Source organism: Mirounga leonina, unplaced genomic scaffold (assembly GCF_011800145.1).
Source record: "Mirounga leonina isolate KUSES-001 unplaced genomic scaffold, KU_Mleo_1.0 Mir_357, whole genome shotgun sequence".
NCBI classification, from domain to species: domain Eukaryota; kingdom Metazoa; phylum Chordata; class Mammalia; order Carnivora; family Phocidae; genus Mirounga; species Mirounga leonina.
The window spans coordinates 11,813,333-11,839,636 of NW_023270702.1; the positions used below are offsets into that span (position 1 = coordinate 11,813,333).

The 26,304-nt window shown below is 38.6% G+C and overlaps 1 protein-coding gene across 8 annotated transcripts in view; it reads left to right on the forward strand.

Annotated features, from left to right (window-relative positions):
• ANK2 (ankyrin 2) overlaps nt 1–26,304 on the forward strand; it is a 322,635-nt gene that overhangs the window by 277,758 nt on the left and 18,573 nt on the right. For 6 of the 8 annotated variants that reach the window (XM_035030300.1, XM_035030302.1, XM_035030305.1 and 3 more), the window contains 8 exons: nt 197–401; nt 2,986–3,082; nt 5,436–5,664; nt 6,465–6,590; nt 9,307–9,429; nt 11,383–11,415; nt 13,336–13,357; nt 24,372–24,446. In XM_035030300.1, the coding sequence (XP_034886191.1) occupies nt 197–401; nt 2,986–3,082; nt 5,436–5,664; nt 6,465–6,590; nt 9,307–9,429; nt 11,383–11,415; nt 13,336–13,357; nt 24,372–24,446 (910 nt within the window). Of the gene's footprint in view, nt 1–196; nt 402–2,985; nt 3,083–5,435; nt 5,665–6,464; nt 6,591–9,306; nt 9,430–11,382; nt 11,416–13,335; nt 13,358–16,580; nt 22,833–24,371; nt 24,447–26,304 lie in introns of all 8 variants that reach the window. The other 2 variants (XM_035030308.1, XM_035030301.1) reach the window with 2 other exon arrangements.

Consider the following 26,304-nt stretch of genomic DNA (forward strand, 5'->3'; position numbering starts at 1 on the left):
ATCCCCAAGTGAGTAAGTTCTGCCCTTAGAGATTGTAGGTCTCCTAAAGTTTTATATGAGGGCTTAGTACTGAACTTACAATTGCCATATTTGAAGTCACCAAACTGATTTATGAGCTAAAAAGCAATGCATTGAGTAAGAAATTTGACGTAAATATAGATATATTGTTTATGTTACTATTTTTTTTCTTGAAAAGGCTCAACCTATGCACAATGAGCTGGTTAAGAAGATTCTAGGCAACAAAGCTACCTTCAGCCCTATAGTCACTTTGGAACCTAGAAGAAGAAAATTCCACAAACCGATTACCATGACCATTCCTGTCCCTAAAGCTTCAAGTGATGTCATGTTGAATGGTTTTGGGGGAGATGCACCAACCTTGAGATTACTATGCAGCATAACAGGTGAGTCCCATATGACTATGTTAGTAGAAAGTTCTGAAAGGAGAAACAGATCATTGTAAATATTAAATTACCTTCGTCATCAGATACCTGTGAGGTTATATGCATTAATTCAGGAAAAGCATCCTACTTAACTAGGCAAGTGAAAGGAAATTAATATTTATCAAATACAGCTTGTATACCAAACTATTAGACCCTTTATATGTATTATCATTTCTGTCTTTATAGTGGTCCTATGAGGAAGTGTTAACCCTATTTACTGAAAAGGAAGCCAAGGCTGAGCGAAGTTCTATAACTTGCCTGAAATCATACCATAAATACTTGGCAGAGTTGGAATTCAAACCCAATTTTACATGCCTCAAAACCCAAGTTTCAAGCCTTCATTGAAGACTTTATGAAGTCTCAAGCCTTCATTGAAGACTTTATGAAGTCTTACATGAAAAATAAATAGCATCTTGAATAATTATACCCAGTAGTTCAAACATCTGTCTAGGAATTGGTTTGTCTTTATCATTGATCTGTTGAACTAACTTTGGAAAAACAAAGTAAAGGTTTTTAATGATTAACTGAATTTTGGTCTTTTCAATTAGAAGTTGTAATAGCTTTCAGACAACTACCATACTCCAGAAAGACATTCTCAGAACGTTGGTTTTTTCTGCTCAATCATACCACCACAAATGGTGAGAGGAAAAAATCTGCACAAATAACCTGTGTTAGGACTACATCATTGCACTAATAATTTCCCTATTTCACAATAACTACGTGTTGTTGGCATTCAGTAAATATACTGCTGTCAATAGGAATAATCACCATCCCTGGTTGTTTAGGTATTGTTAGAATTTTTTTTCCTTTCTCCTCCATATTGAAAGGAATGTTCACCCTTATTTTGTTCTATAATTCTCCCTTCTTATTAGTGTTTTTTTCTGTACTTATGATAGCAGACCATTGACACCTTTCCCCATAAATTTAATATTATGACAAAAATTTAAAATACACAGACTACAATGAGTATGAAAGGAAATCTTACACTTCACTTATGATCGCTTTCCCAATTATCCATTTCTGATTGTTACCAGCATTCCTGGGTGTCATTCCCATACTTTTTTTCCATGGGTATATGATTAACATTTTATAATGTGCAACATAATGGCATGGGAGTGAAAGAAGGAAGACTGAAAAATGTCTGTGGCACACCTGCCCTTATAGATGATCAAATGAAGATACCACCTGGGCCTAGACGCCATCTAATCTAGTTATTCCAGCCATAGATCTTCTGATAGGTTTGCACTTAACAATTCCTTAAATTTATTTGTTAATTTAAAAAAAAAACATGTTAACCAGAGTTTTAGATTTTTGTGTTTTGCTCTGTTATATGGTTCTGCTAAGAATTCCTATTTTAGAGGCTTGCTAGAATAAGTTTCCGTGAACTTTCTTTGATAACTCATTTCCTTCTTTAAGGAATTTTAGAGTCACAATTTTTCCTCATCTCAAACATATATTCCCCTACAATGCTTTAAGACTGTTTTATCCTTATCTATGCCAACGTAATTTCCCAGGAGAATGAAAGTCAATATCAGCCTCCATGGTGATCTTTCTGTGCAGAGGCCATCCTTCAGTACTCATTCACTCACCTTGCGGTATTACTGAGCTCTTAATATTTTCCAAGCATTTTTTTTTTGCCAACCTTGAACTGCAAATTGAGAGGAAATTTTATTTCTTAAAAATATTTCCAGGGGCACCTGGGTGGCTCAGTTGGTTAAGCGACTGCCTTCAGCTCAGGTCATGATCCTGGAGTCCCAGGATCGAGTCCCGCATCGGGCTCCCTGCTCGGCAGGGAGTCTGCTTCTCCCTCTGACCCTCCTCCCTCTCATGCTCTCTGTCTCTCATTCTCTCTGTCTCAAATAAATAAATAAAATCTTTAAAAAAAAAATATTTCCAGAAAATATGAAGTTCAGGAACAAAAGATTATTTGGATTTTTGTTATTTTAACAAAGTATTCAGCTCCTTGGTTGATCGAAGTAGCTTTTAAAATCATCATCATTTTAAATTTAAAATGATCTTCAAAGCCTAGCAATTACAATAAAAGCTTCAGAGTATCAGTGAGATCTTAACAATAGAGAACAAACTGAGGGTTGCTGGAGGGGAGGTGGGTGGGAGATGGGCTAGGTGCGTGATGGGTATTAAGGAGGGCACTTGTGATGAGCACTGGGTGTTGTATGTAAGTGATGAATCACTAAATTCTACACCTGCAACTAATACTACAGTATATGTTAACTATCTAGAATTTAAATAAAGACTTGAAACATAAAAAAAAGAAAGTCAGAGACTAGAACACTTAGTAGGTAATTTGAGGCAGTTATTCAAAGAACCTCCCTTTAAATTAAGTTCCTTGAAAGGTAGTGTCTGCTGTTTGTTTTCAGTGTGTCATTTTTTAGCATGTCGTTTTTAGACATGTTGTTTCCAATATGTCATTCTGAGGGGTGGATGGGATGATATGGGTGAACACAGCCAGAACCACAAAGACTTTATTTTACAATTCAGAGCCTGGAGTTTTGCCTGATTTTTTTAAACAATCATATTATTTCAGGTGGAACCACTCCTGCACAATGGGAAGATATTACAGGAACTACGCCATTAACATTTGTCAATGAATGTGTTTCCTTTACAACCAATGTGTCTGCCAGGTATGGTTATGCAGCCCAGAAAAGCCCACTATGATATTGCCCCTCCCCATTGTCTTTTGTTTTGTTTCTTATGTTCTTTAAAAGTGAATCTTTTTGGTTTGCTTTTACACATCTGCATTTACTTTCATATTTTAAACTGGACTTGCTAACAAATGTAATAGTGATGAGACAATAAAGGACAACCAGTCAGATTAAAATCTAAGAAAAAGAAGGGATTGTGACCCTGACTCTGGTTTTAGTAGCCATCACTGATTTTTCCAGTCCCAAAGGTCTTAGGAAAGATAAATTTCCTGCTGTCAAAAAATAGCCTGAACTACTTTTTCCAACAGAGTAATAAAAACACAAAGCCCACCATGACTTGCTTAAATGGTTTCAAGGTTTCCATGACTCTTATGCATTCTAACACATGTGCATATTACCCATCTATTACCCAATTACATATCACACATCTGCTAAAAGCTGAAGCTATCTAGTTTTATGTCATGCACACACTAACTCAGTTGATTACCATTAGTTCCCATTTGCACTGGGATTAATGGATTGCTAAGCATGTCCCATTTAATTTGATTACTACAACAACTGTGTGACTTAAATAGAACAGGAGGTATTGTGGCCATTTTACAGATGAGAAAACTAAAGTCGAGAGTGGTTAAAACTTAAGTTTATATTCAAGGGGAAAAGAAAAAGTAGAAATTCATGAATAAGTCACTAATGGTACGGGGCAGTACCTGGGTGTGGTGTGGCATGTGTTTGTCCTTTCAGCCGCTCAGGCTCAGCTACTGAGTCTCGGGCTCTGTGAGCCACTGCGATCTGCCACTTAGGCATCTACACTCTAATGCAAGACATGGCAAGTTTTGCATGAGAGGTACCCCCAGAGGTATTAAAGAATTCAGCGGAGGGTATTTGCATCGGAATAGAGAAGATGTTTGAGAAGAGGTGACTTAAGAGACATGTAGGAAACTTATAGGCAGAATAAAAGTGGAAGAAAGAGGTAACATGAGCCAAGATGCCAAGATAGAATGCAGAAGGGTACTGGGGGAGAGCAACAGTGATCCATTTAGTCTGTAATGCAGAAGTAATGCAAGATTGTGCATTGTTTATGGAAAGCCTCGTGGGATAGACCGAGAAGTCGGTATTGTAAGTGTACTTAATACCAATAAATTTTACACTTAAAAATGGTTAAAATAGTAAACTTTGCATATATTTTACTAAAAGCCAATAAAAAAAGTGAGATGGATCAAGAACTTAAAGAAAAGAGAGGCTAAGACAGTAGGGCAATCTCAGGAATGTTGAAAGATTATGGGAAATGAGTCAAGAGAAGGAGGGTGGGTGATCATTGTTGGGGAAAGGTTTCAGAGCCAGAGGATGTGAACCAACCTTTGAAAATGTATACATAGCAAATTGAAAAAATGTCCATGGTGGCCTCTACTTTCTCAGTGAAGTTATCTTAAGGCCTCAGGTGAGGAGGGAGCTCAAGGAGTGTCATAAAGGTTTAGCAAAGTTACTATACTGAATACCATGATATTTGAGGAAAAAGTTACCAGGCAATGTCACAGACCCAGCTGAGGCTAGAACTCATAAATTGGTCACAAATCCAATGATTTCTTCTAGGGATATATTCAGCAATATTTAGAAGTTCTGGAGCAAAAGCAATTTTTTAAAAATGGTATTATTTCCCCTTGGTGACTAGAGAGGTTGTTGGAAAAGAATGATGAAGAAAACCTGAGTAGAGGGCGCCTGGGTGGCTCAGTTGGTTAAGAGACTGCCTTCGGCTCAGGTCATGATCCCAGGGTCCTGGGATCGGGCTCTCTGCTCCTTGGGAGCCTGCTTCTCCCTCTGCCTCTCTCTCTCTGTCTCTCATGAATAAATAAATAAAATCTAAAAAAAAAAAAAAAGAAAACCTGAGTAGATTTTATTGAAAAGAGTTTCAGGAAATGAAACAAAGAGGAGAGGGAATCAAGGAAAATAGAAACTCTCATTCAGTGAGATACTTGTCATAATACCCAATACTGAGCTTACATGCTAGAAGATTCTAAAGCACTTAGATATAGTTCAGAAGACTCAATACTCAGAAGAGTCCCCAAGGAAGAAAATTACAAATACAGCATTTGATAGTTGATCTTAAACACCTAATCTTTCTCTTTTCCCCACATTCCCTTCTCCCTTCCCATCTATCCTTTTATCTTTCCTCCTTTCACTTTCTTCCTCTTTCCTTTAGTTTCTCTCATCTCCTTCTCTCCCTTTTTCTAAGAAACATTTAATGACTATTTTGACCATAGTGAAGGGACTGTTGTTTTTTAATTCAACTGGTATACTTTAAATTTCAGATAACTGATCTTATTCCATTTTGTAGGTTCTGGCTGATAGATTGTCGACAAATCCAGGAATCTGTTACCTTTGCATCACAAGTGTATAGAGAAATTATCTGTGTACCATATATGGCCAAATTTGTTGTGTTTGCCAAATCACACGACCCCATTGAAGCCAGGTTGAGATGTTTCTGCATGACTGATGATAAAGTGGATAAGACCCTAGAACAACAAGAAAACTTTGCTGAGGTGGCCAGAAGCAGGGATGTAGAGGTACTATTATTTACAAAAATAATTTATGTTAACCTGTTGTTTATACCCTTACTAGTAGATTATATTTAAAATAGTATTTAATAAGTAGAGCCATTAAAAAAGAAAAAGAACAGTCCACATTTTGATCAGTTAGTAGGTCAAGGTCCAAAGTCTGCCGTTTTTGCCAGTTTGGATATAGGGATAGTCTCAGTGTATGTGAGGTGGTAAAAGGACTCTCTTAAAATTATCTTGGGAAAAATTATGAGTTATTGGTAAAGAATGTAAGTGACTGTAATAGTTTAGGTATCTTTATCTTTCCTTGTTGTTTTTATTATTTTTAATACTAAAGGAAATAGTTGGGAAGTATATCCTTTGTGTAAATGTGAATGTACCATATCCAGGGCTTTTCTGCATTATTTATTCTTATTTCAGAATTTTCTATCTGTGGGCCTTTGGATATTAAAGTCAAGTAACCTGACTCATTACGATGCCAAAAATTACCCAATCAAAAATTTAAATTTAGGACTTAAAGAGATACTGGGTTTTTTTTGGGGGGGGAGGGTAACATGAAACAGTGTTAGAAATGAAAACATTAACATTAAATGCCACCATGCATTTGAAGATTCTCGTACCAGTAAGAAGAGGGAGTATTAGCGCATGCTTTGTCACAGATAAGACAAAATGTTCATCAGCAATGTAAAGATTATGTATGTATATTTTAAGAATTTTGATGTTCCAAGTAGTACCACCACTTTTTATGTAAATAACAAGTAATAATTATAGCTATTATATTCTGTGTTATTTTTCTCTGTTTTTACCAGGTACTAGAAGGAAAACCCATCTATGTTGATTGTTTTGGCAACCTGGTGCCATTAACCAAGAGTGGCCAACATCATATCTTCAGTTTTTTTGCCTTCAAAGAAAACCGACTTCCTCTCTTTGTCAAGGTAATAAGACATGGGCTTTTGTAATGCATTTTACTTAAGATCAAGTAAGGATTTGACTTCCTTTAGTAGGAGACAATTTTGCTTTTCAGTCATTACAGTAATTTTTTAAAACCATGTCTGTGAAATTTTAAAGTCCTATAAAACTGTTTTTATTTTTGAAGTTCAAATTCAACCTTCATTTTATAACTTATAGACTATGATTAAGGCTGAGAATTAGGACAAATAGCCAGTTCATTAATTAGAAAAACTGGTTACTTTTTTTCCCAAATTTTACAAGTCTCTCTTTTTTTACTATCATTTCTTCTAAATATTTATGCTTACATTTTAAAAATTTATGAATTTCATTAATGTGGAGACCAAAAGAGTTCTAAGTGACGACTTTTTGTAATAAAAGCTCTCAAGGGACCCAGGATCTCACTTAATCTAGTAAGAGATTATCCCAGATAGAGCTGTGAACTGCGTATATTTTCATAAATTCATCCAACAAACATTTCTGGAGATACTTCAGTACACTGTGTATTTGTTGTCTCTGTTTAAGAATATTAATTCAACTTAGGAATTTGGCAGCGGTATATATACATTTCATTCTAGATTCCAGTTCTAAAAAGGGACAAAAATGTGTGATGGCGAGATTCATGAAATGAAAAGGAAGTAATAATTCTGTGCTCTATTTCTCCAGCCACTCATTTTTTTTTCTTGCTTCTCACAGTGTATTTCACTAATCTAGAAGTCCTAATGCTCAATCCTCACAAGATAGAAGCTGGTCTCCAATAGTTTTCACTACACGGTCTTCAGACTACTAATTCCCAGTTTGTCAGCAATGACTCATTTTAATCCCTTATGACTTTCCAAGCGTATGTCAGTAAACCTCTCAAGTTTTTTGAAGTCTGTTAAGCTTTCCCAAGATCTCTGAGTCCTTTGTTGTGCCATTTCTGGTTTGATTGTTTTATCTGATTGAAGATAGGTTCTTAGAGATCACCACATTAAATTGTAACTGCTGAGGGTAATGGGTCCATTTAACACAAATGGCTGTATAATTAAGCTAATACTTGATATTGTTGATGTGCAAAAGTCATTCTTTTTTTTTTAAGATTTTATTTATTTGACAGAGAGAGACACAGCGACAGAGGGAACACAAGCAGGGGGAGTGGGAGAGGGAGAAGCAGGCTTCCCGCCCAGCAGGGAGCCCGATGCCGGGCTCAATCCCAGGACCCTGAGATCATAACCTGAGCGGAAGGCAGACGCTTATTGACTGAGCCACCCAGGCGCCCCGCAAAAGTCATTGTACAAACAACCAAATACAGAAATGAGCAAAGGACTCAGACATTTCTCCAAAGAAGGCAAACTGGTGGCCAATAAGCATATGAAAAGATGCTCAACAGCTTAAGGAAATTCAGATTCAAATCACAATGAGAAACTTTGTACCCATTAGGGTGGCAGCTGTTAAAAAATAAGTATATAAATAATGAAATAGCTAATACATGTTGGCAAGGATGTGGAGAAATTGGGACCCTGATCATTGCTGGTGGGAATACAAAATGGATGCAGCCATTGTGGAAAACAGTATGATGATTCCTCAAAAATTCAAACCTAGATTAGCCTATGATCCAGCAATTCCACTTCTAGGTATATACCCAAAAGAACTGAGAGCGGGGACTCAAGCAGTTACTTGCATCCCGGTGTTCATAAGAGCATTATTCACAGTAGCCAAAAGGTGGAAACATCCCAAGTATCCACTGACAGGTGAATGGATAAAAAATGGTATATACGTACAATGGAGTATTATTCAGCCTTAATAAGGAATGACATTTTGATACATGCTGTAACATGGATGAACCTGGAAGGCATATGCTAAGTGAAATTAGCCAGACACAAAAGGACAAATACTCTGTTTCCACTTATAAGAGGTACCTAGAGAGGTTAAATGCCTAAAGTCAGAAAATAGAACGGTGATTGCCAGGAGATGAGGTGAAGGAGGAATGGAAAGTTCGTGTTCCATGGAAACAGAGTTTCAGTTGGTGAACATGAAGAAGTTCCGAAGATGAATGGTAGTGATGGTTGTACAACAGTGTGAATGTACTTATTGCTGCTGAACTGTGCATGTAAAAATGGTGGAAATGAGAAGTTCTATGTTATGTATATTTTAACACAGTTCTTTTAAAGAATGAAATTCTGTTATATGTTGCAATGTGGTTGAAGTTTGAAAATATTATGCTAAGTAAAATAACCCAGACTCAAAAGGAGCAAACAATGTATAACTCTTATCTATTCAGGGTACCTGGAAGAGGCAAATTTACAGACACAGAAAGTAGAATAGAGGTGACCTGGGGTGGCGGAAGAGAAGAATGGGGAGCTATTGTTTAATGGGTACAGAGTTTGTGTTCGGGATGATGACAAATTCTGCATAGTAGGGATTTGATGAATGCACAAGTTTGTGCATGTGCTTAATGCCGCTAAATTGGACACTTAAAAATGGTAAGCGTAAAAATGGAAATGGTAAATTTTATGGTACGTGTCTTTTACCACGATTTTTTAAAAGCTGAATGATTTTTAAAAAGTCATTCTAAATGAATATAGAAACAGAGAAAGGAACACCTCTAAATCCTTAGCATTATCAAATGAATTTATTTTTTCCTCATTCTCTTGAGTATCATCTAATTAAAATAAATAGTACACATCATAGGTGGGTGAAGTACGTATGCCTTTCTTGTTCAAGGTACGTGACACGACTCAGGAACCTTGCGGGCGACTATCGTTTATGAAAGAGCCAAAATCCACAAGAGGCCTGGTGCATCAAGCTATTTGCAACTTAAACATCACCCTGCCGATTTATACAAAGGTATTGTCAAATCTGTTGGAGTGCGGTTCAGTCTCTATAGGATTTAATTTTCAAACCCTTTAAAATAAGTAAAAGCAAAAGCACTGAATGCAAGCACATATAGCAGTCATTTTTGATTCCCTGTCAAACTTATGATTTTCCATTTAAGTAAGGAAAAAAGGTAGCTCTCCTTTATTTTGCGTTAAATTCACTCTGATGGAAACTTTTCTATCAATACATATTGGACAGGAAAGAAAATTTGAATTTAAGATTTAACTTTTTGGACTCATTTTTAAAAATAAATTGGCTTTGTCTTCACTGTTGTTTTTATTGCCCTTCTGGGGTGATACTAGTCCATTTGGCCCCAGCAAAGTATTATGAGTTCATTAGCTTCTGTTCACTGCCAATTCACAGGTGGATTATTTATTATTAAATTCAGAGCAACCTCATGAGATTTTATCTTATTGCTAAAATAAATTCCTATTCATCTTATAACCTATAATGTTTTGGGGGTATCAAACTAGTTTTTCAATGATTTTAGCATGATTAGTATAAAAAATACTCCCATGTGACAAGGGGTAGATTTGAAACATTGTTGAAAAGGAACACTTCATCAATTCCTGACCCAAAGTCTCCTTACCAGGTATTACTTTCTATTCAGACTGCTCACCATTACAGAATTCCTGGCTTACTCTGATCAAGTTGAAGACAACTGAATGAATTAAATGTTGGGGATAACTTAATTTTTATTACTTAAAAAAATTTTAACCAATATCTTTTCAGTGGAAAGTTTCCCCCCACCCCCCATGGCGGTCTGTAGGGGGCTGCAGAGCTGTCAGTGTGTGTACTAGAGGTTGGGGAGGGGGATGAGTAATGGCAGGTAAGACTTGGAGGAGATGTAGAAATATATTTAAAACCCTAAATCTTGACTCCACAAAACAAAGCATTTTCGACACTTCTTTTTACCTGCTGTGGTATATTTTTCTTAACCAATTATTCTTCTAAATAGAGATCAGACACAGAGAGAAAAGCTTCATGTTTAACGTTGCAAATTCTCATTATATGATAAAAGTGAAATATTATCTGTATATGAAAACATATGTGTTATTCCAGTAATTGGAATACAGCAATAAGTATATCCACCCAAATGAGCATAATCTAATTTCACTCCAGTGATGGAAAATGTACTTTGGGGTTTGTAGATTTGTGAGTCACCGAAGCAGAATGCCAAATAAGAAGCACAACAAAATATATACTGCTGTGGGCAGTCCAACTGAGTGACGTATAAAGATGAATGAGCTTTGTCTCTGATTTCAGTGAACTTTCAGTGTGCTGTAAAATAAAGCATTTACTTTATTATTACACTATATTTCTAAGTTGAGACATATCATTAATGCCATGATGGTCCAGGACAGCTTTCCAGTTAGTAACTCAAAATAAAAAGGAAAACAATGCCAAACATTATATACACTTCACATAAACTTTAGAATTTAGTAGCTCTTTATTATAATAGAACTCCTAAATATTGCCTGTGTATTCAAAATATTTTTACCATAAGCTTATTTGTGGTCTTTAACATTTTCAGCTAGTATCTGTAATGACTGGGATATATCATCCCCATTTCTCTAGACATATGCATCAAATCCATTAAATATCCAACTTTAAGGCTGCTAGTAACCTCTAGGATCTGAAATGAGTATATTTGTAATTTTAGTTCTTTTGTCTAATAAATTAGTATACTTATAATTTTGGTTCTTTTGCCTCTTGAATCTACAGACTTTCACATTTAAATCAATCCTTTTAAATTTTTGTGCCTGTCTTCTATAAACTGTTAGTAGGAAGAAAACCAGAGTACGCTGATGGTATGCTTGCCTGTTGATGTTTGTTGGCAGTGTATTTGATCTTTTCTTCTAAAGACTCTCTACTCTTCCTGCTCTCTTTTTTCCATCTTGCATGGCATCTTGGGGCGGCAAGGAATCAGAGTCAGATCAAGAACAGGAAGAAGAGGTAATTGTATGGCATTGTCGCTTATTGATGTCTGTATTTGCTATAACCACTAATAAGAGCACATAGTTAACCTGTGTTCTTAGAAGGGTTATGCGGTTGTTAGTAACTGAAGGGTCACAGTTTTACTTAACCTCTCTGAGCCTCTGTTTTCTCATCTCATGGACTAAATTCAAAGGATAGTAAAGCTTTCTCTATAAATTGTTACCCTGTCTCTGTGCAATAATAAAGGTTTCTCTACTGACTACTGAAGGCCAAGCCATTATTTCAGTTCTCAAAGGTTGGTCTGGAGATGCTTGGAGCTCAAAACTTTTTTTGTTTTTACTATAACTGAGACATTATTTGTCTTTTGCCTCCTGTATCTCCACAAGCTGTAGAGGAGTTTTCCAGAGGCTACATTACATATGATGACATCATCAGTCTGACTCTGGAATGGGTGCTTGTGTATACTTGGGTTCTAGGAATTTCTCAGTCTTAATGTGTAAGACAGATATTTACTTGTATATATCAAACATAAACAGAAGTTCTTCAAGGTCTTCAATAATTTTTAGGAGTGTAAAGGAGTCTTGAAACCAAAAAGTTTGAGAAGCACTAAGACTAAAAACTTTAAGAAGTGTATAGTTCAACCAGTAGACTATAATATTATAATGCAGAACTCTACTAATAATGAGCACTTCTTATAAGGTAGATTCTTTATTAAGTGCTCCACGTACCTCATCAACACTGATCCTCACAATTGCCCTGTGAGGTCTGTGCTATCATAGATGAAGAAAGCCAGTCTTCAAGAGGTTGCCTTGAATAAAGAACCTTTTGAATAAGACTTCTTTGATAGTTCAGGCACATCTGTGTTTGTTTCCCTTATAAAGATTTGAATGCCCAAACATCATCCTAGAAATGAAAGGAAATTCCTTCTACTTCCCTATTTACATATTGGTTCCTGCTTATAAGGTAGACAAATGCAGTTGTTATTAGTTGCACATAAAGATTTTCAAATATACTAGTGTTATATTTTTAATGTTACTTGATGGATTTGGGAATACAAAAACATAAAGAAAAATATAGTAAATACCCTTGTACCCACCAGCTTAAAATGCAAGGCCTTTTTAGTGCAGAGAATTGCCCTGAATTCACTTTTTACTCCTACCCTGGCCGCGGAGCAGGACAAGAGGGGAGGTGATAGCCTCATTGTCCTGCCATATAGAACCATATGCCCAGTAATTATGGCAGGACAGATGTCAACCTTCCCCTTGATTGTATAGCCACTCTTTGTCTCACATACTCAGTTTCCTTCGTGCACGTGGTGACCCCCTCACCAAACCTGTTCAAAATGGTACCTACACACCTTCTTAGAAGCGCAGTGCAACTATAAAACCATTTTTTGCTATATTTAAATGAGTTTCTTGCATTAGGTTTGTGATTGTTCTATTGAATATTTTCAGGAGCTTTGCAGGGCAATAGATCCAGTTTGTATTCTTTTCAGGATTTAGAATTTTGGCTTGTCATTAATGACAATGAAACTGCTACTTCTGTAGAATGTATTACCCTGGCATGCTGCTTGTTCTTTCCTTCTTTGTCTCAACTAAATTGACACTGTTTAACCCCCACTTCACTCTTTTCCTGGCCTTTTCCCTAATACATATGTATTTCTAACATCAAACGCACCCTGGATCATATCTTGCTAGAAATAACATTAAAAAGTGCTTTCCACCTATGAAGTCTAGAAAGGAGGTTTGTTTTTTCCCCAAAGTTGGGATAAGAATCAAGGAGACTCTCAGGAAGAACTGTAGCAAAGTACTTTGACCTTCCTCTAGCTTATGTTATCTCCCCATGGGTGTGATTATGAATAGGAGCTTATTTGCACATCAGGGGCTGTGAAAGCAGACGCAGTTTGTAACCATTCAATTTATGTATGTTTTCTTTCAGATCGATATGACATCAGAAAAAAGTAAGATTTTAAATAAAATTGAGTTTGTTTGAAAGCTGGCTACAATAAAGAGAAGCATGAATTAAAATGCAGCTAGTTGCCATTACTAACCACTATAATAATTATATTTTTATATTGTCCTTATTAATCATTAATGTATATTTAGAAAAGCAGCTTGGCCAGTTAAATTACAAAAATACCTAATTTGTGGAGCTAATTAGCAGTAAAATGCAATGATTATTCATCTAAGCATTCACTTTCTTTTGATACCCCTGTTAACCCTGCTATTGCTGTTATGCTTGTTTAGAAACCCACCCTACCATTTTTGTCCATTTGTTAGCATAACATTGTCATCTCATTTTTTTTTTAAGCACTGACATGACAGTATCACTTTTATATCAAGCAACACTGACTTCGGGAGAGAGCTCATTATTTTTGTAGGCTACACCTGCAAAAGTGATACTGTCTTAATAGTTCTCAGCTAAAGCTAACCCTCCCCCCACCCCCACCACCCAGCACCTCTTACTGTGGTGAAGTATAACGGACTTCTTTAGGGCTGAGGCCTAACGGACTTTTGTGAAACTTTCTGGGAAAAAAAAAAAAAAAGAACCAGGAATGCAAAAATCAAAACCTCCTGGATGAAATTACTAATCACAACATTGTGCCATGATAGGGCTAATTTTAAATAATGATGCAAATCCTAAATATAATTTAGTACAGAGAGAACTGGTTTTTACAGACCTTAAGAGAGTTATCTTAGGACTCATTTTGGGTTTGTAACAATACATTAATATTTTAGTTTTGGGGCCTGTTTCTGGTGACTCTGGTTTCTTGTGTGGAAGAAGTTGAATTTTTCACGTTTCTTTCTTGCTTCTATGCCCCCAAATAGTTGAGGAAAAAAATACTAATTTTTATTGTTTATTCATTTAAAAATTCATTTTGATTCACTGTATTTCAGGTTGCTATTCCCAAAAGGAGAAAACTTAGAACCATGTTTAATATGGTCATCTGGCCCTATGCAATGATCTGGGGCTTTTTTTTTTTTTTTTTTTTAAGACAGTATAATGTAAATTACTAACTTATTGGGATTTTTTTTTAAAGATTTGATTTATTTATTTGGAGAGCAGGAGCAGGGGGTGAAGGGCAGAGGGAGAAGCAGACTCCCCACTGAGCAGGGAGCACAAGGCAGGGCTCTATCCCAGGACTCCAGGATCATGACCCGAGCAGAAGGCGGCCACTTACGGACTGAGCCACCCAGGTGCCCCTAGAATGCTTTTAATTGAGAGTTTCTTTGCTCTTATGTTAAATCATCATTCAGGACTAGATTATTTGAAATTCTGGATGTTTTCATTTGGTTTGTACTTGAACAAATTTGCATTGATATAAATTATTTTAAGATATCTTTATATATGCATAGTCACAGAGTATATCTCCTCAATAAATACCAATTCTCTCAAGAGAAGACACTTATTTGTTAAAGTGACATTATCATTGCCTTAATTCCTTTTTTTAAAAAGAGGTTTTATTTTATTATCCCACTTTCTTCTTCGGAACTACTATGTTTATTTAAAAGGCCCTTTCCTTTGTTTCTTGAATACTAGCTAGTAGAAATTCAAGTTTAATACATCCCCCTGGCTCAGTTGTTTAAAAAAGAAAAAGGAGGGGGTGCCTGGGTGGCTCAGTCAGTTAAGCACCTACCTTCGGCTCAGGTCATGATCCCAGAGTCCCAGAATCGAGCCCCGCATTGGGCTCCCTGCCCAGTGGGGAGTCTGCTTCTCCCTCTGTCCCTCACCCCTCTCTCATGCTCTCTCTCTCTCAGATAAATAAAATCTTAAAAAAAGGAGGAAAAAGCTACTATATAGCTATAATGCCACAAATTCTTCTAAATGACTCCTAAGTGTTGTGAATATTTTTTAAAGTTTAAACATAGATACATGTTTGGGTTGTTTTTTTGTTGTTGTTGTTTTGTTTTTTTTTTTTTTAGTTTAAATTCTGGTTTAAAGACAATCCTTAGTTTAAAGACAATCCTTAAATAATCTTCATCTAGGTATAAAATAACCTCTAAAGAAGGGCTCTAGTGAAGGAACTCTTTCCTAAGTCTTTTCAAGAGCAAATCCTAAAAGAGTTTGACCGACTTTTCCTTTTTGCTTTGAATGGGTGCAGGTCCCCACTACCTGTCCCTCGAATATACTACTACATTCAGCACCTATGTACAGGCTTGTAGAAAATAAATATGCTTCACCACAGTAATGTTTTCCATATTTGTTCTAATTTCTTAACCATCCTCCTGCCCGTGCATTTCAGCAAAGCCACCGCTCCCACCAGTTTCTTTCCACCTTTGCTTTGCATGGAAATAACTTGGCTTACATAAACTGTGCGTGTGTCTCGTGTGACTGTCTCTGATTTGGATTGCCATGCATTACATTTTAACTTTGGACTCACCTATAAGTTTAATCACAGTCGTTGTTTTGTTCTTTTTTTTCTTTCCTTTCCTTTATTTCCCTCCTTGGTCTGTCCTTTATGTGTCTAAACCAGGAGGTTGCTCCAAGGAAAGGACCATGCCTCTTAGCACAAGACCATTTGTTTCGTTGTTAGGTGTGAATTTCCCTTAGATGAAATGCCGGTTTGCAGCTGATTCAGACATCTTTTATATAGTCACTGTATATTGGCAGACCAAAACATACTGATTTCCGGATTTTTATATGATTAAAAAACATATATACTTCATTAGAAGGCATTCTGAATTTGCTACTACTGGCTTTCTCCTAGAGGAAATCAACTTTCTGCAATTTCTAATGCTTTTTTCCTTTTCTTTCCCCATGTTTATATTTTTTTTTCAACATTGATCTGTAACATCTGAACAATCTTGAGATACTTCTGTGTAATTTCACTGCGTTCGTTCTTTGTTTTGATCTGTGATGGTGTGTGTGTGTGTGTGTCATGGCTATTTGTTATAGCTTTGTTGTATGTGTGGATGTGCTACAAGTGAGAAAATTAAGCAAGTTATTTCCTGCTCATTTTTCCTTTTCAGTTTTTGGTTTTGTTTTGGTTTGGTTTTTTTTTTTCCGTTAGCCTTGCTTTGCTTTTGTATCCTGAGACCTTGTGGATCCACCATTCCCAGCCCATTCTGTTGTCCCTCCCGCCACAACAGGAAAAGACACTGTGTCGTTTCAGTCCTGATTACATTTGCCAATATATTTTTTGATTTCCATTTTACTTTCAATGTTTTTCATTCACATCAAAGATGATGAGACAGAATCTACAGAAACATCTGTCCTGAAAAGTCACCTGGTTAATGAAGTTCCTGTCCTAGCCAGTCCGGACTTGCTCTCTGAAGTTTCTGAGATGAAACAAGATTTGATCAAAATGACCGCCATCTTGACCACAGATGTATCTGATAGGGCAGGTTCTATCAAGGTGAAGGAGCTGGTGAAGGCTGCTGAGGAAGAGCCAGGAGAGCCTTTTGAAATTGTTGAAAGAGTTAAAGAGGACTTAGAGAAAGTGAATGAAATCCTGAGAAGTGGAACCTGCGCGAGAGATGAAGGCAGTGTGCGAAGGTCTCAGTCGGAGAGAGAATTAGAGGAAGAGGAATGGGTGATTGTCAGTGATGAGGAAATAGAGGAGGCTAAGCTAAAAGCACCTTTAGAAATCACTGAATACCCATGTGTAGAAGTTAGAATAGATAAAGAACACAACGTCAAAGTAGAGAAAGACTCAACTGGGCTAGTGAACTACCTTACTGAGGATCTAAATTCCTATGTGTCTCCTCATGAAAGGTCACTGCAGACAGTTCAAGAGATAGCAGGGGAGAAACGTGAGGCTCTGGCTACTGGCAGGAGCTCTGAAAATGAAGGGAAAGATGCAACCCCAGATGAGACACAAAGTGCACAGAAACAGCACAAACCGAGCCTGGGAATAAAGAAGCCAGTGAGAAGGAAATTAAAAGAAAAACAAAAACAAAAAGAGGAAAGTGTACAAGGTAGTGCAGAAAAAAGTGAACTTAAAAAATGTAGTTCAGAAGAGTCATTAGATGAAGATGCAGGTTTAGCCCCCGAGCCCCTTCCCACTGTAAAGGCCACTTCACCTTTGATAGAAGAAACTCCCATTGGTTCCATAAAGGACAAAGTAAAGGCCCTTCAGAAACGAGTGGAAGATGAACAAAAAGGTCGAAGCAAGTTGCCAGTCAGAGTCAAAGGTAAGGAAGATGTGCCAAAAAAGGTAACCCACAGGACACATCCAGCTGCATCACCCTCTCAGAAGTCAGAGAGGCATGTACTGGCATCACCCTCCTCTAAAACAGAAAGACACTCTTCTCTTTCCTCCTCTACAAAAACTGAGAGGCATCCTCTGGTATCACCATCAAGTAAAGCTGAGAAGCACTCACCTGTGTCCCCCTCTGCAAAAACGGAAAGGCATTCCCCTGTGTCATCAAGTAAAACCGAGAAACACTCACCTGTGTCACCCTCGACAAAAACGGAAAGGCACTCCCCTGTGTCATCTACAAAAACAGAAAGACACCCACCTATTTCACCTTCAGGTAAAATGGACAAACGCCCACCTGTATCGCCCTCTGGGAGAACGGAGAAACATGCACCAGCATCACCTGGGAGAACAGAAAAACGCTTGCCTGTGTCACCAGCTGGACGAATGGAAAAGCATCCACCTGGATCAACCTCTGGGAAAACTGAGAAGCACCTGCCTGTGTCGCCTTCTGGGAAAACAGAAAAGCTACCACCTGTATCCCCCACCTCAAAAACAGAAAGAATTGAGGAGACAATGTCTGTCCGGGAGTTGATGAAAGCTTTCCAGTCAGGTCAGGACCCATCTAAACATAAGACTGGACTCTTTGAGCACAAGTCAGCAAAACAAAAGCAGCCACAAGAAAAAGGCAAAGCTCGGGTAGAAAAAGAAAAGGGGCAGATGCTAAACCACAGAGAAACACAGAAAACCGAGAGTCAGACGATCAAACGAGGCCAGAGATTTGTGGTAACAGGAGTTTCCGAATCCAAAAGAGCAGTCCGTGCTTCCTCCGTAGGGTTTAAGAGAGAAGATCTAGTTATAGAGAAGGCGAAAGCTCTTAGCCACAAAACACCTGAACCCGTTCAGTCAGCACCAGAAGAAGAAAGCCATAAAGAGAGTGAAGTTCCCAAAGAAAAGCTGACTGATGAACAGGGAGACATGGATCTCCAGATCAGCCCAGACAGGAAAACCTCCACTGACTTTTCTGACGTCATTAAGCAAGAATTGGAAGACAATGACAAATACCAACAATTCCGAATGAGTGAAAAGACAGAAGAAGTACAGCTTCACTTAGATCAAGTACTTACTAGTCCTTTCAACACAACATTTCCACTAGATTACATGAAAGATGAATTTCTCCCGGCTCTGTCTTTACAAAGTGGTGCTTTGGATGGCAGTTCTGAGAGCCTCAAGCCTGAAGGGGTGGCAGGTTCTCCATGTGGCAGCCTGATGGAAGGGACCCCTCAGATTAGTTCCGAAGAAAGCTATAAGCATGAGGGCCTCGCAGAGACCCCTGAGACGAGCCCAGAAAGCCTTTCTTTCTCACCGAAGAAAAGTGAGGAGCAAATTGGGGAAATAAGCGGAACGACCAAGTCAGAAACACCAACAGCAGTTCCTTCAGAAAAAGACCATCCCTCAATCAAAGACATCACTGATGGTTCTGAAGAGCAAGGTGCCATAGTCACTGAAGGCACGGAGTCCTCAGCTGAGTGTTTGCTGAAGGAGGCCACCCTAGACCCTTCCAAAGATACATGCCCCGAGCAAGAAGATGATTCCCTTGGCAGCTGTAGTGTGTTACTAGCAAAAGAAACACCCAAAGGATTGACTGCGGAAGCATTCTCTGATGAGGGTCAACTTACAAAAGTTGGTTCAGCCCACAAAACCCACACTGATACTGAAGCTCAGAAATCCACAACCACTGAGCCCTCAGATGAGACAAAGGCTTCTCCACGGCCCGAAGCTTGTGTAAAGACGGGCACAGGAACTGAATCAAAGCCCCAGGGAGTTGCTAGAAGTCCCCAGGGGTTAGAACTTGCACTCCCTAGCCGAGATAGTGAGGTCCTCAGCCCTGGTGCTGATGAATCCTTTGCAGTGAGCCACAGAGACTCCCTGGAAGCCAGCCCTGTGCTGGAGGATAACTCCTCACACAAAACGCCGGATTCTCTGGAGCCAAGTCCTCTGAAAGAATCCCCTTGCCGTGACTCTCTTGAAAGCAGCCCTGTGGAACCAAAGATGAAGGCTGGAGTTCTCCCAAGTCACTTCCCTCTTCCTGCAGCCATAGCCAAAACAGAACTCTTTACAGAAATGGCCTCTGTGCGGTCCCGGCTGCTCCGAGACCCGGACGGCAGTGCCGAGGACGACAGTGTTGAGCAGACGTCACTGGTAGAGAGCTCAGGGAAGAGCCCCCTTTCTCCTGACACCCCCAGCTCAGAAGAAATTAGCTATGAGGTCACACCCAAAGCCACAGATGCAAGCACACCCAAACCAGCTGTAATTCATGAATGTGCAGAGGAGGATGACTTGGAAAATGGGGAGAAAAGGAGATTCACACCTGAAGAGGAAATGTTTAAAATGGTAACCAAAATCAAAATGTTTGACGAACTTGAACAAGAAGCAAAGCAGAAAAGGGACTACAAGAAAGAACCCAAGCAAGAAGAATCTTCTTCATCCTCTGACCCAGATGCTGACTGTTCAGCAGATGTGGATGAACCGAAACAGATGGAGAGTGTCGAGGATGAAAGCGATGTCCCTGTGGTAGTAACATCGGAGAGCAGAAAGGCTTCTTCCTCCTCCGAGAGTGAACCTGAGTTGGCACAGCTGAAAAAAGGTGCTGATGCAGACCTCTTACCAGAGCCAGTTATTCGGGTGCAGCCTCCTTCCCCACTTCCATCCAGCGTAGACTCCAATTCTAGTCCTGAAGAAGTACAATTTCAACCCATCGTTTCCAAACAATACACTTTCAAAATGAATGAAGATAGTCAAGAAGAGTCAGGTAAATCAGAAGAAAAAGATCGTGAATCCCATGTACCTGAAGAGAGTCCTACCGTTTCTACTAACGGCCCAGATATGTCTTATGATGATCTGAACGGAGATGCTGAGCAACCAGAAGTCTGTGAAGGCCATAGGTGTGGGACCGAAAGTCCCAGCAGCTCAGTCACTCCTATACCTTCAGGTCTCTACAGCTCCCCCAGGGAAGATGCCAACGAGCAGCTAGCTATCCATGAGGAATCAGTACCTCTGCAAGACACTGATGAAAAAGACACCAAAGGAGAAGAGCTTGATGTTTCTCGAGTGGAATCTCTACAGGTAGATTGCCCCAGTGAAAGCTCTTCATCTTTGTCCTCCTTGCCTCACTGTCCAGCCTCTGAAGGACAAGAATTAGATGAAGACATATCCCCTCTCTCTTCTGCTACAAAAAGGGAAGACACCAAAACCAACCAGGCTTTTGAGAGCTTACCGAAGGACTATGCCACTCAAGACTCACCAATTACTACTCAAACAGATAAATTGTACATGGATGTTCCAGTGTCTGACCCGGCTGAGACTGATGAAATCTATGATCCTCAAATAATAAGCCCTTATGAAAATGTTCCTTCCCAATCTTTTTTCTCCAGTGAAGAAAGCAAAACCCAAACGGATGCAGGACACACAAGTTTTCACTCTTCGGAAGTGTGTTCTGTTACCATCACATCCTCTATTGAAGACGTGGTGGTAACCAGCTCCTCCAATAGAACTGTTTCAAGCCAAGAATCTAATTTTGAGGACCAAAACATGGAAAAAGAATCCAAACAAGAAAGCACCTCATGGGAAAAGCAATCAGATCAAGCCCCTTCATCTTTAGAGCCTTCTGTACCGAATACATCAGCAGTTGTTAGTGACCAAATCAGCAAAGTCATCATCACAAAAACTGATGTGGATTCGGATTCCTGGAGTGAAATCCGTGAGGATGATGAAGCCTTTGAAGCTCGAGTGAAAGAGGAAGAACAAAAGATATTTGGTTTGATGGTAGACAGACAATCACAGGGTACCACCCCTGACACCACTCCGGCAAGGACCCCAACTGAAGAGGGGACCCCAACCAGTGAGCAAAACCCATTTCTCTTTCAGGAAGGAAAATTGTTTGAGATGACCCGAAGTGGTGCCATCGATATGACCAAAAGGTCCTATGCCGATGAAAGTTTTCACTTTTTCCAAATTGGGCAAGAATCCAGGGAAGAGACTCTCTCTGAAGACATGAAAGAAGGGAGTCCTGGGGCTGAGCCCCCACAACGGGAGACATCAGCTGAGTCACTAGCTCTCTCAGAATCAAAAGAAACAGTGAGTGAGGAAGCATACTTAATTCCAGATGACCTGAGTGAGGAAGCAGAGGAAATACCTGCTTCAGATGCTCAACTTAACACCCACATGGGGAACTCAACCTCCATTGAAACATCACCAAAAGAGGCTCTTTCTGAAGGTGCTGAGGACCTCCCCACCACACAAATGGGTGATACGCCTCCTAAATCTAGTGTGAAAGATCCATCTTGCCCTGACCCCCCTGAATCAGTTGTACACATTCAGTTAGATTTTTCCGCAGTTACCAGGTCTGTGTATTCAGATCGGGAGGATGATTCTCCTGATTCTTCCCCAGAGGAACAGAAATCAGTAATTGAAATCCCTACTGCACCCATGGAGAATGTGCCTTCTACTGAAAGCAAATCCAAAATTCCTGTAAGGACTATACCCACATCAACCCCAGCACCCCTATCCGTGGAGTATGAGAGTTCCCTTTCTGAAGATTTCTTACCCAGCCTGGATGAGGAAAGTAAAGAGGATGAAACAAAACCAAAGTCTAAAATCCCCGTGAAAGCCCCTGTCCAAAGAGTAGAGCAGCAGCTTTCACATCTAGATTCATCTCTCCAGAAAATAGTGGCTCCTCAGGGTCAGGACATGACAAGCAGAACACCAGATAGTGGAAGCAAATCTGAATCTGATGCCAGTGCTTTGGACTCAAAGACCAAATGTCCAGTAAAAACCAAAAGTTACACTGAGACAGAAACAGAGAGCAGAGAGAGGACAGAGGAGCTGGAGTTAGAATCAGAAGAGGGGGCCACCAGACCAAAGATATTTACATCCCGATTGCCAGTTAAGAGCAAAAGCACCACATCTTCCTGCAAAGGCGCTGTGAGCCCTACAAAAGAAAGTAAGGAGCATTTCTTTGACCTTTACAGGAACTCCATAGAATTCTTTGAGGAGATTAGTGATGAGGCTTCCAAGTTAGTGGATAGACTTACACAGTCAGAAAGGGAGCAAGACTTAGTTTCAGATGATGAAAGTAGTAGTGCCCTGGAAGTTTCAGTAATTGAAAATCTGCCACCTGTTGAGACCGAGCATTCAATTCCTGAGGACATCTTTGACACAAGGCCTATTTGGGATGAGTCCATTGAGACTCTGATTGAACGCATCCCTGATGAAAATGGCCATGACCATGCTGAAGGTATTTGCCAGCCACTGGGATTCCCTGTGCTACGCATGTCATAAATTTGATATCGTTTTTTTGTATATCTTTTATTTGGTGATCTGTGTCTCATTTTCTTTAAGCTTTCTGTAGTGGTTACTGTGTTTGTTTAAGGCCTTTGTGTTTCGTGCTTTCTCTGTGTACTCTTGTCTAAGAAAACAATCTCAAGATTGAGTAATGAGAATGCTTACGGAAGACATAAACATGATAAACAGGCAATGGTGATCTTGCCTTTCTCGAGCCGCTGCACGTCAGGCCATGCAAGCTTTGAGTTTTGTTGTTCTGGAGTCCCAGGCTTAGCCTCAAATTAAGCACTTTTGCTTTTGCACATGAATATGTTGGGCTTTGTTTCATATGGTAAGGATTCATTGCTTTTCCTTCTTACCTTTAAGTATTTTAAAATAATTTGTACTCAATAAATTTGTAATCATTAGGAAGCCATTTGCCCAAGAAGATTTCACATTATCCCAAAATACCAATTGTTGTGGATCTGTTTTTGATTCAGAAGGTTGGATCTCAGATACCACTGGTAAACACTTGAAGCAAACAACTATAAGGCCAAAAAACCCCATGCTTTTTGTTTTAGTGTTAGGTGAATGGAGAATGTACTCCGATTAGGTGCAGCAGACAACAAAAACTCAAACTTTGCATGATGTAAGTGACCGGGAGAGGATGATGACCCTTTGAATTATAAAAAAGGAAACCATAGATGGCTTTGAGAAGTAGCCTCTGGTCTTCCAATATCTCTACAATAAAGACTATTATTCTTAAATTTGTGTCGTAAGTTGTCATGATGCCTAAAATGCTGCCTATCAATTAATGGGGGTTAAAAACCAATGGGAAAATTATAGTTTGTGGGAGTAATATATAAGCTTACTTAGTAGTAAGTAGACTGAAATTTCACACAAAAGACATCTATACCTATTGACACAATAGACACAAATACATATGCCTTTATCCTCCCTTCTTCCAAGGTCACCAGGACCAAGGAAAATGTTTCTGGCCAGACTGAAAAAAATCCCAGGATGGCCTGATTAACCCATGATCTATGTCTCTTATGAATCTTGGATGTGATTTCTTTTTAGACATGACCTGGAAGTGATCTATGCTGCCACAGGCAATAACAGGAGATCCTAACCAGTTACTCCACTTCTGCATCCCATTTATGATTTTTCCGGTTTTTGATGAACAAGATGATTGTCTTCTGGTGGGCAGTATTCTCTCAGATAATTTAAAAAGAAAATCCTAAGATTGCTAGAAATCAGCAACTTATATGTCCAGTGACTAGTCTTGATTAAAGAGATATGGAAGCAGTTGGTTTTCATGATTTATAATTAAATTGATTCCCCATTCCATTCCAGAAACCAAGCAAACACACAATTTAAAATGATTTGAAATATAATAGCTAATTTGTGCTATTATTAAATATTTGGACAAGTGACTTCCTTTCTTTGGATGAGTACTGTGGTTGCTCTCCTGTCATAGACAACCTTTGGCCATTCTGTTTTTGACCTGTAGATCAACAGGATGAGCAGGAACGGATCGAGGAAAGGCTGGCTTATATTGCTGATCATCTTGGCTTCAGCTGGACAGGTAAAATTAGTGTGACTCATTTTCTCAAGAAAACTTGCTTTGTTTAAGTAACACAATTGCATTAGCCAAGTGTCATTAACAATGAAAAGGTTTTTTTTTTCTTTCTTTCTTTCTTTCTTTCTTGAGGAAGGCCATGTGGAATAGTGAAAAGAATAATAAACTCTGAACTAGAAAATCCAGGACAGGCCTTTTATTATCTCTGGAATTTAGAAAAATAGAACTTTAAATTGGGGGACTTTGAGAATATACCAGATGTCACTGTCCTCCATTGGGAGCTATGGATATCCAAACTTTGAGGGGATTACTATGTTTCAAAATCACTCTTAGGTGTAATTGTCACAGAATTTAGTTGGAGATTAAACCTAGAGCTCCTTATTTTAGATACCTTATATCAGATATCTTCATTGTAAATAGTACTAAAATTTGCCTTGGATGCATGTTGAAATACATATGAATAAGACGTTTCACTAATTTTCTGAGAAATTAGGATATTTAAGTATAAAAATTATAATGTATGTAAAATTATTTTAAAAAGTGAATTATAAAATCAATATGATGAATAGAAATCCATAAGACCCTTAACAAAGATAATTAATAACAGAGCAGAAAGAATAGTCATTTCCTCACTTTTAAACATTTTGAAGTAGTTGTTAAATACTGATCAGGTTTTTTTAATTGACGGATTTAGGAGAAGAAAGGACATCAAAATATCCCTGATTGACTAATTAAATAGATGACATTCAGAATTATTTATTTCTTAAGTATGTGTGTGTTTGTGTATAAAACGTAATATCTATATACTTGTTGAAAATTCAAACCCCACAACCATACAGAATGGTATAAAATTACAAGTGTATGTGCTCGCTTCAGCAGCATATACACTAAAAGTGTAAATAAGTTTCTTTTACCTGCATCTGGTCTTCAAGCTTCATGCCTCAAAAGTAACTGCTTACACTTTCTCGTGTATTCAGAAAAAATAGGCCGTACCCACATCTATGTGTACTATTTAAAAATAAGCACAATTTTCCTCAATAATATTCCCTGTGAATATTCCATCAGCATAGACATATCTATCTCATTCTTTGAAATGTCTATTTAGTTTTACTGTGTGAAAGTATCATAATTTTTTTTAAAGATTTTATTTATTTATTTGACAGAGGGAGAGACAGCGAGAGAGGGAACACAAGCAGGGGGAGCGGGAGAGGGAGAAGCAGGCTCCCCGCCGAGCAGGGAGCCCGACGCGGGGCTCGATCCCAGGACCCTGGGATCATGACCTGAGCTGAAGGCAGACGCTTAATGACTGAGCCACCCCGAAAGTATCATAATTTTATCAGTGGCCTTTATTGCTGGACATTTAGGTTGTTAATGACAGACATCCTAGTGCATGGTGTATTTTCATGAGTATCTCTATAGGGCATATTAATAGAAGAAGAATTGAATATCTGGATAAAGGGTATGTGTATTTTTAATTTTGAAAGATATTGGCCAATTGCCATCCAAAGAGGACTTATTTACACACACACACACACACACACACATATGCACACCACAGTGTATAAGTGTCCATGTACAATGTTAATGGTAGACTTTAAAGGAAAATTTTGTGGCTTTTTCCCTAGGTCAATTAATGCTTCCCAGAGCTTTTATTCAAGTGACATCAAATTAAAGACAGGAGCTTATCCAACCAACGTAATATAACCACAGCCAGTATTTATCCAAGTATCCAGAAATAGGATTTACAGTACCTAAAATGTTAGTTAATGATGATTGAAAGTGAGAAAGTCTGTTACTTCTGTTTTCAGTCATTTATTTTCCATTATCTTGGTTAAGAGTATAAGCCTGTGTTAATGGTCCAGTC